General features: G+C 45.0%; 1 protein-coding gene across 6 annotated transcripts in view; it reads left to right on the top strand.

Annotated features, from left to right (window-relative positions):
- The window catches only part of LOC144112617 (uncharacterized), a 145,449-nt gene that overhangs the window by 38,773 nt on the left and 88,547 nt on the right, over nt 1-18,129 (top strand). For all 6 annotated transcript variants that reach the window (XR_013310342.1, XR_013310349.1, XM_077645422.1 and 3 more), the window contains exons 7-8: nt 1,448-1,470; nt 17,252-17,328. Coding sequence is in view for 4 of the 6 variants with exons in the window: in XM_077645422.1 (XP_077501548.1) it covers nt 1,448-1,470; nt 17,252-17,328 (100 nt within the window). In the remaining 2 variants the exon portion in view is untranslated. The remainder of the gene's footprint in view (nt 1-1,447; nt 1,471-17,251; nt 17,329-18,129) is intronic.

Below are 18,129 nucleotides of genomic sequence, written 5' to 3' on the forward strand. Positions count from 1 at the left end.
TCTACAATGGCCTCTGAATGAGTGGCACACGCACTTCAAATGTGATTTTCTCGGCTTCGTGTTTTTCGCCAACACAACTAGCCTTATGGACATTTTTGTTACATTTTCATGGGGCAATTGCAATTAATCTTATGCCACTGAATTCAGAAAGAACTAAGCTACAAAGCTGTGCCGTTTTTTTCTGGCTTAGCTGAACATATCAAATATTGTGAACAATGTCACCTAATTATGTTTTATAATTATTATTAATTATAATAATAATGCCGTACCTGAATAACAACATAAATAGCATAGCTTCACATGGCAGATCTTTGGCTACAGCTCCATTTCAATCGGAACCAAGAAATAGAGAGGGGAAATGCCATAACGACCCTAAGAAATTAATTAGGTTTGTTTTTTTCCTATAAGATGGCCCTAATTTGAGATATACTGAAACTAATATTTTTTTAACACAGGGGGAAGAAATACTTGCACACAGCTGATTTTCTTTTCATTTTAAGACCTGCGTCTCCCCTTAATTGTACTTCAGAGCTAGTCTAAAGGAGGGTGCTGGTTCGAAATGCCAAAAAAATGACAAAAAAATTTAATTTTTGGTAATTATTAAATCCGGTTTTATGTCTAATTTTTTTATGCTGTCCCGAAGTTCCATTACCAAAGTCAACCAGGAAGTACTCTAAAAAAAATCGTTTCATGAACTTGGCTTTGTATTGCGGGGAGACGCTCAAACAATGGGCATTTTTCTCTGTTACAGTTTTCTGCCTAGATGCTCACCTTGTGGAGCCGATTTCTTCACAACTCTTATCTATTTTGACTCCGTTTGCTGTTGGACTCTTAGGGCCATAGTGCAAGTCAAGACATTCTTTGTTTTTCAAATTTGTGATCTGTAAATTTCTGCTGTGAAATCTTCATCTCTAGGTACACCAACTGACACTGTATTGGAACAATTCAATACCAGAATTTGTGCTTGTGAAAAAAAAAAAGTTGACCTGTAGCACAGCATGAGGAAACTAATAAATGTTGAACCAGCATTTTGCCGCCTTTTCTTAACTCTGCAGCCTTTCCTCAAGATTCAGAGGAAATATATGTATTAGAACACAGTTGTCTGGAGATACAACAGTGAAATTTTTCGAGAGTAACCTTTAAGTTATATACAATATACTAAAAAAATTTCATATGTGTACGTCAGTATAGAAAAAAATTTTTGCTGAGAGCTGCTTTCCCTCTTTAAGTGTGGTCTGCCTGACATCTTCTATTAAAAGGGTAGAGGTGCGGACTAGTTGGTTCTGTATGTTTAAAATGCGCAACGGACGCAGACAGTGACAAGGGTAGACGTATGTGTCCACTTTTGTCATTTGTGTCCTTTTGCGCTGTTTTAGGATATCAACTATTACCCTCACATTGAATTGTGAAGAAGAGAGTTCTCATTTTGATCTTGTCTCTCTTGCAGGTGCAACGACTTGCAGGCAAGGGGTAAGTGAATGCTTTGTGGAGAGCAGTTGCCCATTGCTTGGAACTGTGCCATATTCTGTAGTCCTGGCCAGAAACAAGATGCAATGCTTGCCTCATTTTGCGGCAGTTCACTTTATAAATTGCTTATAGCCGTCGCGATGGCTAAGTGGTTACGGCGCTCGGCTGCTGGCCCGAAAGACGCGGGTTTGATCCCGGCCGCGGCGGTCGAATTTCGATGGAGGCGAAATTCTAGAGGCCCGTGTACTGTGCGATGTCATAGCACATTAAAGAACCCAAGGTGGTCGAAATTTCCAGAGCTCTTCACTACGGCGTCTCTCATAGCCTGAGTCGCTTTGGGGCGTTAAATCCCATAAACCAACCATAAATTCCTTATGGAGGAGGAGCCTAGAATTCCTACATGAAATGTTTTTGCGTCAGCCTCTGTTAAAGTTCTTGTTATTTTGTTGCTAATACCCCTGTCACACTGGCACCACAAAGACTGTTGAGAATTGGGTCCTTCTGTTCAAAGGTGCATGGTGCGCATCTACATACCATAGGCGGTGTGCCTTCGCTGCGAAAGGCATCGTAGTCTAATACCCCTGTCACACGGCATTACTGTGAGGCCTTTCCAGCAAAGACGCCTCTTTTCACCAAAAGAGCGAAAGCTCAGAGGAGCAGCGATGCAGCTACACGGTGCAGCCCAAAGGCAAAACAGTCGTTGAGGCTTAGCACCCGCTGCTGTGCATGAGGTGGCTGAAATGAGTGTTTTAAAAAATTAAAGTGGGGAATTCTGTTCATTCTTTGAGCTCGGACAATTTTTTGTTCTAACTGCTTCCTTAACAAAACTGCAACGGCTACTCTCATCAGCAGCAGCAGGTTTTGTGTATTGCCTTGGCCACTAGGGGCACTCGGTGTTGCTGCAAAACTTTTACTGTCTTGAAATGTGGGCATAAAATATAAACACGCTTACAAAAAGCAGAGCCAGACACACCTTTCATACTTTTTAAGGATGTTTTCAAACATTGTTGGCTGCATCTAATTTTATTTTTATTGTGTTTACTTTTTTATGCTGGATGGCACTAGCAATCGCTGGTTCTCGAAGGCCGTGCCTTTGGGCTCCAACTGTCTCGAGCGGGCGCCTTCTCCTCCAAGGCCCTTAGCGGAAAAGGTGCAACATTTGTGCCGTGTAGCTGCACTCCTTACGCCATTGAATATACGGACCTGATTCCCAAAAGCCTTCGCGGTGCCCGTGTGACAGGGGTATAAGGTAACTCTCTGAGGCCTTCGAAGCCCGAAGGAGTCACCTTCATGAAGCTTTCTGTGTCTTAACGCCATCTGGCGTAGAGAACTAAAACCAAAAAGAAAGTCTAAGCTGCTAACATTGCTTGCAGACATCTCATAAATAGTGTTTGTGCGCGCGTCGCACGCGCGTGCGTGCGTGCATGTGTGGTGTGTGTGTATGTGTGCGCGTGCGTGCGTGCGTTTTCGGACTCCAATAATTCGGACTTGTAGGATATTTCGGACCTCGATGAGGCACCGTTAGTAATTAAAAATTGATTTTGCTTTTTGGATGGGTGTTTATATTTCATCCTCGGATCTCAAAACAGTAAAAATGTGGCAGCAGCACATTGTGCTTGTGATGGCCAGGGTGATGAACAAAACCTGCTCCTGCTGACTGAGGAAGCTGTCAAAATTCCCCACTTCATTTTTTAACCCAGCCGCCGCGGCGGCTCAGAGGTTATGGTGCTCAGCTGCCGACCTAAAAGACCCGGGTTCGATTGCAGCCATGGTGGTTGAATTTCGATGGAGGTGAAATTCTCGAGGTCCGTGTACTGTGTGATGCCAGGGCATGTTAAAGAACCCCAGGTGGTCGAAATTATCTGGAGCCCTCCACTACGGCATCCCTCATAGCCTGAGCAGCTTTAGGATGTCAAACCCCATAAACCATAAACAGCCATCTTTTTTGAAACTGTACACTTTCTGCTGTGCCGTGCAAGGGGTGCTGAAGTTCAATTACTGCTCCTACTCGGAGCTGCACTGTGCATTTGTGTAGCTATTCTATTGAACTGAGATGCCTGTGCTGGAAAGAGCGTTAAGAAGTACTATGTGATGGGTATTAGCTCCCATGAAGAGTATGGATGTCAGTCGGGGCACGGCTTTTGGGGTGGGTGGCATTATTACAATCTCAAGTCCAATATCTCATTTAATGAACATTGATGTGAAAGCACATGTACTGTGTGCACCGAATTGTATTTATCTCAGCTTTGCAGAGGTGAACTGAATTGTTCGCATGAATTGTTCGCATCTTTGAATGCTTCAGACACTAAGAGAGTTGTATGTTTACCTTCTGCTTGAAAAATATCTGACTATTATAGTGCTCGGGGTATGGTTCCTTTTAATTTGAATATTATCTTGGTCACCAGGACGCAGACAATTTAACGTTTTTCTTTCGGGCAGTCTCCTTGGGGAAGTGGGAGGGGCTGCAAGGCAGAATTTTGGCCTTAATATTACTCTTAGTCTTGAGCACTGAAACTTTAGTATTATAGTCTCCTGTTTGTGTACCTTTTTTCAATGTCTAGAGTAATCAGAAATTGATTGTGATTGATTTGCTATCAACCCAGGTACTCAGGCATGCTCTTCATTGTGGCATTTTGTTCAGAAGTTATGTTCATATGTTTTTTTCTGTTCATGAATGTTGCATGAGAGACCCTAGTATTACCGTATTTACTCGCGTAATCCTCGCACATTTTTTCCCTGAAAATCAACGCGAAGTTTGGGGGTGCGATAATTATGCGGGGAAAATTTTCAAGCAAATGTTTCGGAGTGTTAAATGCAAAGATGAATGGGTGCAAGATCAGGATTGTCAGGTCCGCAATTGTAAATATAACGAAAACATTACTTTCAAGCGTAACTTACCATCGTTATGAAAGTACAGGGTGAACGTAACCTCAAGCTGCTAAAGCACTTTATCTGCCGCGTGCAACCTCCCCGTCACTACTCGCGTTGCGTACGTCCTGCAGGCAATTCTACTCTTCATCAGAGTCCGTGTCGACACTGGAATCGATGGTTTCTTCATCTTCCGATGCTTCTTCGTCGTCCCACACCAGGTGGTCCTCGGTCACATCCAGGGCGTTCGAAATTCCTGTTTTCTTGAAGCTTCTGGCCACCATGTTTACATCAATCATCCCCCATGCCTCTGATACCCAGCTGCACAGCAGCTCCACGGACGGTCTTTTGATCTTGCCGCCCGGCGTCAGAGCATGTTCACCTTCGGCCATCCATTCTGCGCACAGCCTCCGGACGTTATCTTTAAATGGCTTGTTCAAAGATACGTCAAGAGGCTGTAGCATTGATGTGAGGCCGCCGGGTATAACAGCCAGGTCCGTGCGCAGTTCCTTGAACTTTGCCCGAACCGACTCTTGAAGATGGCCCCGAAAGCTATCAAGCATGAGGAGCAACGGAAAAAGAAGCGCTCCCGGTCGCCGCCCCCACACAGTCTTCACCCAGTCCACCATAAGGTCCGCGGTCATCCACCCCTTTTCTTGGACGCGCACGTGTATACCAGGAGGGAGCTTTCCTTTCGGGAGGGTCTTCCGCTTGAAAATGGCGTACGGTGGGAGCTTCCGCCCGTCCGCCGTCACGCCTAGCATGACCGTGCACCTCTGTTTTTCGGCACCTATAGTCTTGACGTGCACAGTCCGAGCGCCTGTCTGTTCGACTGTCCTGCTGCTGGGCATATCGAAATTCAGCGGAGTTTGGTCCGTGTTCCCTATCTGGGAGAGCAAGAAGTTTTTCTCCTGCCGGATCCTGATAACGAATTGATGGAAGTCCACTATTTTCTCTTCATAGGCTGCGGGCAGGCGCTGGCAAAGCGTCGTTCGCCTCCTGAGCGAGAGTCCATTGTGCCGCATAAATCGTGTGGCCCACCCGTTACCAGCGCGGAAGTCTTGCACCGGGATGCCCTCCTTTCTTGCGATTACGAGTGCCTGGTTCCGTATCAAATCAATCAACACAGCACACCCATCCACTCGTCGAGGCTTGATATATTCCAGTAAAGAGGATTCGACGGCAGAAAATTTCCCAGTCTTCGGTCCACGGAAGGCCCGGCGCGTCTTACCAGTCGTCTTGAGTTCGTCGTGCTGCCGTCTCCAATACCGGACGCAAAACTCGTTGACGCCGAAGTGTCTGCTGGCGGCACGGTTGCCATGTTACAATGCATACTCAATAGCTTTTAGCTTAAAACCAGCTGTGTAGCTTGCGTAGCCTCCCATGGCGAAACGGCACAAAGAGCACGGTGCAACACGCAAACAAGGCAAACGAGGCCTACGAGAGACCAGAGAGCTGGAGACACCTTCGCAAAATGGCGTAGCGGTGGTGAGTGGATGAGCGGTAGCGGCGGTGGCAGCGGATGATAGCACAGTACCGCCGCCTAGTAGCACGCGCGCCCAACCATGGCAGTTAGTTGTGGCCGCAGTCAATAGATGGCGATCGCTAAGACAAGCAGACGGCTCGCGGCAGTAATTTTGGGGGTGCGATGATTATGCGGGGGAAAAAAAATTTCTCCAATTTTTGATAGCCAATGTGGGGGGTGCGAGCATTACGTGAGTGCGAGCATTATGCGAGTAAATATGGTAAATGGTAGGATAAATTTCTTTCATGTTAAATTGCAGCCTGGAGAAATAGTAGCAGTGTACCATTTCCTAAGACGGCCGATAAAGCTGATAAGCTGGCAGATAGAGCAAAGGCGCTAGAACTTGATTACAGGTTTACAGCAATAGCTGCATAAAGGATTTTGCTACAGTTTATGGCATCATTGTGAGCATTGTTTTGTTGCCATGCATATGTTATAACTAGGGGCCGGACTTTTGGTCTTTATTTTTTGAAAATTCGGCGGACTGTTTTCTTTCTTTTTTTTTTTTTTGAGGACACTACTTCCGTTTTATTTCCAACTTATGAGATACTGACCTTTTCTAGTGACCTAATGTACCAATTCAGCATGGTTAAAAGTCATTTAAAGTTTTTCTCGGTATTTTTGTCAATTTATTTACCAGTAATTAACGTTCAAATCGTAATACATGGAGCTGTGCATGAAGAAAAAAATTGCCACCCTTATTAAAAAAGTAACTCAAGTTAAATGAGATAGCCAGCAGACAAGAATGGAAGTGGAAGTTTATTTCTAAGAACCAGGCTGACATGATTTTGTAGTGAGAGCTACATTACGGCAGTTGGTTTGCCTCTTCAGCATGGTTGCACTTTTGCCGTGGTCGCACTGCTTGGTGCGCCATCTGGCATGATGTCACTCCGCCGTTGCGCTCGTTGTGGAGCAGCTGCCACTCGCCTCGCCAGTTATGCGCATGCGTAGTAGAGGGAGAGGGGCTGTTGCAGTGTGTATGTACATACGGTTCGGCATAGCTGCAGGTGAGCCACAGTGTTTGTTCGTCGTCACGTCAGCATTTCGTCTACCAGCGTCGTTGCTAGGAGCCCGCAGGAGAGGTCAACCAAACACATGAGGGCCCCTCAATTATTCCCTGTCCATAGCTAATCGTCCCATTCAGCGGCAATGAGAACCTTGTGTGGGGGCAAGGGGGACAATAGCAAGGGTACTGAAGGGGCGCTGCTGCCCCTGCTGTGCAGTGCTGCGCGCTGAACGGGAGTTGGTAGTCATGACTGGTGATTTCAACAAGGATCCCAAGAGAGATCCTGCATATCTTCAAGCTGCTGAAAAACGATTTCAACTGGATATGAACAAGATGCAACCTAGCACCACCACTCAATGGGGGACCAGCTTAGACTTGGCCCTTCAGCGAACCTTCGCCAAGTCAGACTACGCCATCGACAGTTTGGAAACAAAATCTCACTACTTTAGTGAGCACCGAAGCGTATCCATTGGGATAAATAAAGTTGCAGCCATTGCTTAACCATGTGTCTTTCTCGAAGCATAGACAGAGATTATCCAAGTAAATCATCAGTAGCATTACTTCACTTGACCACAGCGAAGCCTAAGCGTAGTCATGACCTGTAGCTCTTGCTGCCTACCAGGTTTAACCAGAGCTAAACCACAACCAGTTTTTGTTGGGTTGTCGCACTGCGTGGAGTGTGAGAGCGGGGCATCATGTGGTATGCATGTTGATCGCAGTGATGCAACTGCGCTCAATCGTTACGGCAGCCAAAACATACTTATTCATGACGCCTCTTCGAAGGTGTCGTGTCACAATGTCCTACATGAATTTGATTAACCCAGTAAACCAACTGACTGCTCTAAGAAAGCGATGATATCTGCATTCGATTCAGTACTGGTTCACAGCACCAATTCTGATAAAGTGCCACTGGTGCCACCGTGGTGCTGGTGCAGTGCGTCAGACGCGCCACACTTCACAGGTGTGGCAATATTCAATCGAGCAGGCGCAGGCCTAGTTGTTTGTTCGCAGTGGGTTCTCGTGTGTACTTTTTGTCTGTCGTGTATTTCTTGCCTAACGAGATTTGATTCAGCCATGGAATCAGCCATGGAGTTGGCCATGGACGACATCACAGAGTTCTTTTTTATGGAGTTCTTCGACTCTTCCAACAGTGAAGATGAGGACACAGACACCGTGCTCTCTTTCGCTGCCACTCACATGGTTCACCCAGATCGCAATCGCATTCCGATGTATTATGAGGAAGTGGTTGCAAGATACTTCAACTTCGAGTCCAGAAGGCCTTTCAGACTGTCAAGAGAGACATTTAAGAACCTTCGACGGCGCCTCAAGGCCTCTGCACATTTTCCGACACCTCTAGGAGAGCGTCCACAAATCCGCTCCGAAAAATCTTGCCTTATTGCATTAAGCTACTTGGGTTCTCAGAAAAGTATGTACTGAATCGGCAACACGTTTGATAGAGTCGTCGGTGTCCCTGTGCTTGAAAAGAGTGTTGGACTTGTGTTGGACGTTCTTCTGGATATCGGTGCAGATTTCATTGCGTGGCCCACGGAGCGAGAGTGGCAAAGGATCAAAACGGTGTTTCTCTTCTGATGCAGCCACAAGGGCCCATTAAATACCACAGGGTGCATAGATGGCAGCCACGTGGAAATCAAGAGGCCAAGTGAATCAGAGAGGTCATATTATAACCGAAAAAAGTACCCGTCTCTGGTAATCCAGGCCATCTGTGATGCCGAGAGCCGGTTGTATGATGTGTTTGTTGGATTTCCTGTATCGGCACATGACTCGCGTGCTAAGGGAGAGCACTTTCTTCCGCGACGCCGAGGAGAAGCTCATGCTGACTACGTCCTCGGTGATTTGGTGTACCCACTGCTGCATACATGGATAATGGAGGGTCGTTTTCCAGGTACAAGGGAGCAGGAACACGTGGCTATTGAACATGCGCTTGGCCTTCTAAAACAAGGGTTCCTAAGGCTATATTTCGTTGACTCGGAATAACATTGACAGGTCATGCATAGTAATTATTCTAGGGACATGTGTATGGCATAATCGGTGCTGCAACAAGAGGGACATTCTCGACGATCCCACCAACCATTGCAGAAATGACGACATGGAGGAAGGCAATTGCAGAAGCTCAGTGCTGAGCTGATACCAGTGCAGTGTCACACTTGTTTATGTGGCAAACACGCCTGTATCTTTTGGAAATCTTGAAGCTCCCCAACTATCAGGCAGAATAAAAATACTGAGATGGTGCTGTGCCCGTTCCTCCTGTTGTGGTTCTGATTCGCTGTTCTGGACTCGAGCCCCTTCCGATGTTCGCACTGGTTGTAACTGTATGATGATTAATGCAGACTTCATGTGCAATAGGCGAAAGCAGACAAGTGAAGGGAAAAGAGGGGCTTGTTATGACATCATCACGGAAGCCAACGAGCACCAAAACCAAGTAGCACAGGGGATTTTTTAATTTGTGGATTTAATTAATTAGATATGATTAATGTAATTAGTCTACTGCTGAAAGATAATTGATAAGGAAGTTGAAAAATAGTGAAATTAATTGCATTATTTATATACGATTAACACCACCAATGAAAGAATCCCCTATGCTCCTTGGTATTGGTGGGTGTTGGCTTCCGTCATGTAAATGAAGGCAGAGTTATTTATCTTGGCCTCGTATGCTGCATCAAATATTTGCAGAAGCTTCATTTTGTGCTCATGTCGGGCAGCCCTCTTCTGGTTGAGCTCGTCCAGCTTCTCTAGAAGTAAACCAATAGGTGTCCAGTCGCCTCTTTTCTTCTTGCCTGCCTGGCTTTTGGAGGGCGGCGGTCCTCAGGTTCAGGCTGCCCCTCTTCTTCTTGTGACTGTCTGCAAAAATGTCATTTTGCAGTCCTTATGCCCATACAACTTACCAATGGTATTGCTATTAATGACAACTACTTAATGATGGTATTACTATTAATAACAATTATTGCTTTGAAGTGTAGCAGCATCCATGCAAAACTGTGCAACTGACACATTTCTTTCATTGTCAGTTTGAATGACTGTACACCTGACACTTACTAAGAATATGAATTTGTATTGATTTGCCCAGCTGTTGGGATTTCTGTATTGAAGGTTAGGCCACATTTAATGGAAGGCACTTTGTGCTTAACTTGCCTACGGCAAGACATTTGACCCGGGGCCACTTCCACCAGTATTGTGCAGTCACAAAATACAACTCACGGCTCTTCGACACTCGAGCGATCCTTTGCCCAGGAGCATAGAGCACTGTCGGGATGACATGATGTTCTCTCTCAAGCACCTCTTCAAGCTCCCTAAAGTGAAACATGCGGCGAATTTGTAAAACACAAACACCTAAAGATGCGAGGCTGTTAATCACGTCGTGCTGGTCAGGTGTAGTGTACCCCTCCTCAATTTGTACAGCACAAGTCTTTCTTGCTAGTGTGAATCAGCAGACATCACTAGACACAAAACGATAGTACGTTTAGCTATGAAGCAGTATGAACGAGAAAAGTGCTAATATAGGACAGATTTAGGGGTTATCAAAGAACAGTAACATTTGAGAACATTTACTGTGTGTACTGCATATTCCCCATTTATAGACAACATAAAGAAAACGAAAATGTTCCATATTGGTTGGAACAAGAGGTGTAGGCTAAAGGCACTTGCACACACTATATACCAAAAGGTGCACCCCAGATGCATGTTGATAAATCTTCATGCTTGTGTTAGCAGTATACAGCTTCAAAACCAGCAAAAACAGTACTACTGAACGTTCAAGGGAAGCGGCAACGGATATATTCGTGTTTTTTTTTTAAGCTCATGGAAATTGAAGGAAAAAAATTACTCGTCGAACTCTCATCTTTCAGCCCCCCGCGCATACTTCTCATTGTTTAATTTCGCTCGCTTATAGGAGCGCTGAAGCGATTTTCATTTGATTTGTGTATCTGTAGAGCTGTAAGCAGGCAACCAAATTCATTTACAGCTTCTGTGAGGTGTTCCCTGAGTTTTTTCCGATATCTACAAAAGAAGATGTATTGGACTATACCTGAACCTGCCTCGCTCGTTCAGCTCCTTGTATGTAGATATTTAAAAAAAACAGTCCTCCGCCAGCTCCAGAGGGCCTCCTCGCAGGTTAGAGGTGGTTCCGTCATCTGCGTAGCTGCAGCGGAAGGGCCAGGCAGCAGCAAAGTTGCAGCATCTTGCTCCATGCGTAGTGCAGCAGGCGACGGTATTGACGCCAGTTGCGGCAAAAGACGTTCAAAGTCATTCTTCCCGAAGTCTGCCAGCTGCATACACACAGTTGTGCCATCTGAAAAAAATGTTTTGCGTGAACTCGTATGCACAGGGGCGGCCTGTCACAATTATGCCTCTAAACAACTTAGCAGCTACAACACACGTTACGTGCTGTTGTGTAGATTGCAGCGCCATTTTAGTGCAAAATGACGCCAGACTTATCAGCGACAGAGAACACCTCTGTCACCTCACCGTCAATATTGACGAGCATCATCCGTTGTCTGCATGTCGTCTGCTGAACGCTGTCTGCACGTGCACAACTTTTGTGCTCCTCCTTGGTGACTGGTGCCGTAGTTCCCTGCACTGCAGCGGCACCACGGCTGCACCCAAATCAATTGCGGGTGGCGGTGCAAGGGCACTGTGAATTGAGGGCTTTGGTGCTGCGCAGCTTGAACCAGTGCAGGCGGTGGAGAGAAACACAGCTGAATCGAATGCAGCTGATAGGGAAGAAATTGTGCTTAGCTAAAAGGCTGTTGGTAGTGAAGAAATCGTGCTTAGTGTGAAAACGGTGGTCTGCAGAAGCGGGTAAGCTAGCGGAGATATTGCTTAAACGTACTACTGCGCTGCTTATCCTACAATACCATCTTCGCATCATGCCTCTGGTATCCGTGCTTAGTTAATTATCAATTTTAAGTGAGCATTACTCGTATCCAGCTGTCAGTTAGCTACGCCTTGCAAGCCAAAAGTACCTTTTTCGGTTAAAACTGAATTTTGGATAGTGCGTTCGGCACACTTTTGTCATTTTTTCCTGTTTAAACAGACATCCACCCCCCTGGTCATAAACAAAAAATTCTTGCTTCATCTGCTGGCCATTGCATGCTGAGGTGGCAGGGGAAGCTCTGAAGAGTGAGTGTGATCGTGTGGGGCCATCATGCGATCAAAGGTGGATCCAGGGGTGGGCCCTCTTAGGGATGGGGCCGTCACCGCAACTGCGGCCCTTTCTTCATGTCTGGAAGCAAAAAAAAAAGTCTTTTTGTTAAACTTGCAGTAACAGTGTACCGCATCTGTTGTTTGATAATACCCTGTTTCAGTCTGGAAAGGACAACAGAAGTTAACCATAATAAAAAGATAGTATTTGAAAAGAAAATAAATTCAGAACATAGAGAATTTGTAGTAGTATTGCACAGATACTTTAGTGTACTGGGATTGTACCCTTGTTAGAACTTAGGACTAATGTTTGGTGACATAAAAATCAGGTTATGGCTGCCCCATCTTTTTTGTGACTGTTTGACTATTGCCATCCTTCAAAACCAATCTGAACCACAGTAGAACCCCTGTGTAGTAAAGTAACTTGTACCAGCAAAAATGTTTGCTATATCAAGGTCTTTACTCTATCAGTTGTTGGTGGTGGCTTGGCTTTGACTATGCCCTGTGGCTGCCTACCATGCACAAAGTGTTGGTTTTTAAAATAAACGCTCAGAAATGCCTTACCTCCCACTCTTTATGTCCCTTATGCAATAATAAGTTATTTTCAGTTATCTTATATATCACATTTATGACATAATTTATCGTTTGGTTTATGAGGGTTTATGTCCCAAAGCTACTAAGCTGGGTTATGAGGGATGCTGTGGTGAAGGGCTGTGGAAATTTCGACCACCTGTGGTTTTTGAACGTGTACTGACATCGTATAGTACATGGGCGTCTAGCATTTTGCCTCCATTAATATGGTACCACCGTGGCCGGGTTCGAACCCGTGTCTTTCGGGGCAGTAACCGAGCGACATAACCACTAAGCCACCATGGCGGTGACAGCATCAGTAGTCTTGTGAAAGTACCATATTGAGACGAATACAATGTGGCTACAAGCAAGTTTGATTTCATGTGAAAACCGAAACTTTCCATGATCACGGCGCTGTCTTCTATGGCTTGAGCGTCATTTTGGAGATAGTAAAGACGCGCGCCACAAAATCATGCGGCAGAACCGCCTACGCAGTTCCACTGCTCCTCTGCTTCTTCTTGCCGCTGCTTCCCTGTGCTCCGCGCTTACATGCTACGCATGCACGCACGCCCCTTTTCTAGACCTCTCTGCACATTTACTGGCTCTCCTTTCTCGGCGACCCCTGCCGCCTTCTTTCTATGTTCATAGCCAGCTTCACTTTTCCCGTGTGCGCCGCGCGCTTTGCCTCACAACCTCGCGATGTTCGATAAGTAGGCTTCTCCTCGCAGCCTTCGAGCGTGTTGGTGAAGCCACCTGAAAAAAGCGCAGTTTTTTTGTATTTCTGATCTACAACCATTGTCCGTAAAGTTTTAAGACTGATTTATTTTCTTCTCTACAAATGAATCCCCAGACCAAAGTTGGTGCTTATGTGTAGCACCATCTTTTTTTGCTAACCTGAGCTATTTATCTTAATTGCTGTGGCAGCTGCTAGATGGCACTACATGTAGAAAAATACGTTGTCACTAGTCGTCTGTGCATTCTACAGTGAGTGAAGAGTTGGGCATCCACATCAAACAGCATGTAAACATAAAACTCTGCATGAAGCTTGGCAAAACAGACACAGAGACGTACGAGTTCCTTTGTGATGCTTTACAGCAACGGCACATTATTGTGGGCGTGAGTTTTCGAGTGGCACAAGATGTTCGTTTCGGAGAGAACGTCTGTGGAAGACGACACAAGGCAGGGGTGCCCTTCAACCTCACGTAATGAAAACAATGTGGCTCGGATAAGGGAAATCGTATTGCAAGACAGCACCATTACAGTGCGCATGCTATTAGATGCTATCGTTATTAGTAAGAAAATGTGCCACCAAATTTTGCGTGGGAACTTGGGGAAACGAAAGCTGAACGCCATACTTGTGCCGCACTGCCTCGCAGAGGACCAGAAGGACACACGGGCATCAGTGAGCGCTGATTTCCTCTCCAAGGCAGAGAAGGGTGCTGCATTCGTCTGCAGCATCATTGCTGAATACAAAATATGGTGCTTTCACTCCGATTCTCAAAGAGGCAGAGCGTTGAATGGCGGACCACAAGCTCTCCGGCGCCGAGAAATGTGCGGCGACAGAAGATTAAAACAAAGACAATGCCGATAGTTTTTTTCGATGCCAGATGTGTCATTACACCACAAGTTCTTCCGACAAGGGCAGACGGTGAATTAGGAGTTTTATATCCGCGTGCTCCAATACATGCGTGATGCAGTGCGACGCCGTAAACCTCACTTATTGGCATCTGGACAATGGAGCCTTCTCCACGATAATGCAAGGCCGCACACTTCTCTCAGCGTGATTAAATTTCTCGCCAAGCACAGCATTACCATACTACCCCATCCACCCCATCCGCCATGCTCGCTTTATTTCTCCCCATGTGATTTTTTCCTTTTTCCTCATGTGAAGAGTCCTAAAAGGTCGCTGGATGGGGAGTGTGGATGCCATTCAAGACGCCAGGACAAAGGAGCTGATAGACCTGCCAAAAGAAGCGTTTTCCCAACTGTTTCCGAGACCTCACGAAGCGTTGGAAGTTGTGTATAGAATTAAAGGGTGACTATTTCGAAGGGGTGCTACGCATATTTCAATGTTTAACGCAATTTTTTTAATGGGTTCAGTCTCTGAACTTTAGGGACAAAGGTTGTATATCTCTCGCGATTCTTAAATACGCTTGCCGCGATGTCATCATGCCGCGGGAAGTACATCGCTCGGCCAGACGCTCTTTACTATAGCGGTTTCTTCGAAAAAAATCTTTACTATAGCCAAAAAGAAATGTACAGTCTATGGAAGGCAAAATGGGGCCGTGGCTTCACATTACTATATCTGAGTTTTTACTATAACTAATACCCCTGTCACACGGGACTTCTTCTCGGCCTTTGCCGTAAAGTTGTCTTATTGCACTAAAGGAGGAAAACCGAAAAGGAGCAGCGACGCTGCTACACGGCAAATCCAAAGAAGCTAGAACGCGGCCTCCGTGAATGCCAAAAGTCACCGCTGTGTGTGAAGCGGCGCTAGTAACATTATGAAATTAAAGCAGACGGTAGCACTTCAGCTAAGAGTGCATTCGTTTATGTTGGAAAAAGTAGCTATCACGATAATAAACGAGCGTTCTGGCGGTGAGAAACGGATATTTTTTCTTTTTTTTTTTTCATTGTTCTCGGTCCGACCACGGTAGGCGCACACTTTTCCGTTTGGCTCCTCGTTGTGTTCGAGAAGCGTGCTTTGTTGCGTGTGTCTTTGTGCACACAAGCAAACTCAAAACACGCACTCAACAAAGAGCAAACGAAGAAAAAACAGCAAAGCGAGATGCGCAAGCATGTGTGTGTTGATGCGGCTGCTGAAAAAGCGTTCAAGTCCTTTCTTAGCAGTGTGGATGTCTTTAGTCATAGCCTCCTCTATGACTAAAGTGCACTGTAACGCAAAATTAACCATTGAATAAGATAAATTAGATATTTTTTACGGTTTCAAAACTAAAAATTGCATCAATTTTTTATTCTTTGAGCTCGCTAGCTGGCGCTGCCGTCTGGGTTGCTCCTTTAAGCAACTTTAAGGCCGCTGACGGCCGCCTTTATTGCTACGGAACTTTATCGCAAAGGTCTCGATGCTTTGCCGTGTAGATACGCGTCACGCGCCTTTGGGGCAAAGGACCTTAATTTCTAAGGCCTTACAAGTGCCCGTGTGACAGGGGTATAAGTGTACTATAGTGGGGTTCTACTGTATTAAGTGCTGTGTGAAACTTGTGAAACTGTATCCCACTTACTACATGATTTTTTTTTTTATTGAGATAATTTTAAGCTTTGCAGATTATGACATTTGGCAAGGTGTATTTAAATGCTCCTTTCATTTGGCTGGTTTGTTTTGTATGGCCATATTGGCCAGTTTTGTTTTAATGTGTTTACATGAGCAGTATACTCCTTGCAAAGCGCATTTGGATACATAGTCTGCCGTGAAGTGAACTCTTATCGTTTATATTTCCCTTTCTTTGCCATGTAAATTATACTTTTGGTATGCTCCCATCCTGTCTTTTTAATGGTGTTTTGTGTCATAACCTAGGGGATCGGTCATGTCCTTTATTGAAGGGGGGGGGGGGGAGGGGGCGAGGTTGCAATCCAATTAGTCCCCATTCCTCCGATGCTTCTTGGGATACAGAGTGGTGTGCACCTGCTCAAGTGCACAAGTAGTTTTTTTTGCCCAAGCTGGGTTCTTTTTATGGATGAGGTGCATTTCTGAAGACAAAGCAAGGAATAATGGGAAAATCATCTGCTGAATACTTGTTTCAAATTTTTTTCTCTGCTTGCCTGGTGCATAGCAGTCACCCTGCATGCTGGCATCATTTGTTCACTATTTTGTTTGTGCTGCGACATCACTGATTGCAACCAGCACATGGTGCATGTGTGTATGGTGGGAGCACAGAAATAGACAACCCCAAAAGGTAGGCAATCGCTTTCATGGTTAGTTCAGATACATGTCACTATGCGTACCGCGTATCTCAACACATCACATGGGATGCTCGTAGAAAGCCTCGACCCATTGTTATTTGGGTTGCACTGCAGCTCGCATTTCGTGTGAAAACGCTTTCAAAACAGATAGTCAATGTTATCTCTTGCGAAAATTCCATAGACTGTTGTCAATAAAGTCAGTGGGCTTTCTATAGACAAATCCTGTAGACTAGTCTATAGACAGTACAAATAATATAGACAGCTTTTAGACAACCTAGATGTATGGCCGTACACATTTAGTAGACTTGTCTATAGACGGTCTATAGTATAGACTGTGAATAGACTAAATATCTGCAGGATAAAGTTTATGAACTATTTTATGAGGGATGTTTGTCTTGTGATGCAGTGCAGTCTGTGATGTTGAAGCACAAATTAACGAGGGAAATAAGTGATAGAAAACACAGCCGATTCTTTGCACTGAGCCTGGAAACACACCTCACCCATTGAAGTGACCATGTGTTACCTTGTGCAGCTTCTTGATAAGTGAGATCAGTAATAGGGGACCACTCTAAGTGTGGCTAGCTTTTGTTCTGAAATTTAAGTTGTGCACGATTTCTGTGTTGTAAATGGTCTACAGCAGGTGCAAGTTTAATCTGTGGCACTATTGGTGCTTGATTTTACATTGCTGTGAATCCTTGATACCTGGATGTGAGGATGTGTTTCTCCTTTCTCCACAGTGCCGCAGGTAGAGGAGTGCCTGAAGTTAACGTTACAGCAACAGGATGAGCACCACACGAGACTTAAGAGAGCATTGGTATGTTGAACTTTGTGCATTCAATATATCTTCATGCCAAGCTTGTTGGATGGGTGAAAAGTAAGGCGGGCAAATATTGATATTTTCAAATACGAAAATGAAAAAAAGGCTACAAAATGAATCAAATATCTGTTCAGTATGAAAAAAAATATTCTAGGAAAAGATAAACGAGCAAATGTTGTTGCCCTGATTTTTTTTCTAGATAGTGTATATCTTTGCAGCTTAATAAACAATACTAGATTCACTTATCTTCATACAAAAAAAAATGTGTGCACAAATGCATACTGCTTGATTAGACAGCATAACTGTACACAACATGTTATGTGGTCAAGCAAGATATACAAAATGAAATCCATGCGTTGACACATTACTGGCAACTGAATATAACATGATGACTAGTTAAGCCTCAATAATTTCGGAGTACAACTGACCAGAACAGATACCCAATTTATATCAGAAGGTTAAGTAATAAAATGCCACGTGCTTCCTAAAGAAATAACAAATGCCGAAAATGCGAAAATGGGGCAAAGTCTTCTGAGGAGGTTCCATCGCACAAACGCCCTGAAGCCTATGACAAGCACGTAGCTGGACTTGGACGACGGGCGAATGCGTGGGCCAACAGCTGCCTAGCTGTGGTCTAGATTCGAAGCTTGGAAAGTGTAAATATGTGGTCAGGCTATTTTTTGACCTAGCAACAGGGACCCTCTGGTCTTGCCTGCCATTACACTCGCATAAGATGTGGACAGGTTATAATACGCTGTGCAGTAGGTGTGATTTTTACATGATCGCTTGCCATGCTGT

The sequence above is a fragment of the Amblyomma americanum genome, chromosome 1 (assembly GCF_052857255.1).
Source record: "Amblyomma americanum isolate KBUSLIRL-KWMA chromosome 1, ASM5285725v1, whole genome shotgun sequence".
Taxonomy (NCBI): Eukaryota; Metazoa; Arthropoda; class Arachnida; order Ixodida; family Ixodidae; genus Amblyomma; species Amblyomma americanum.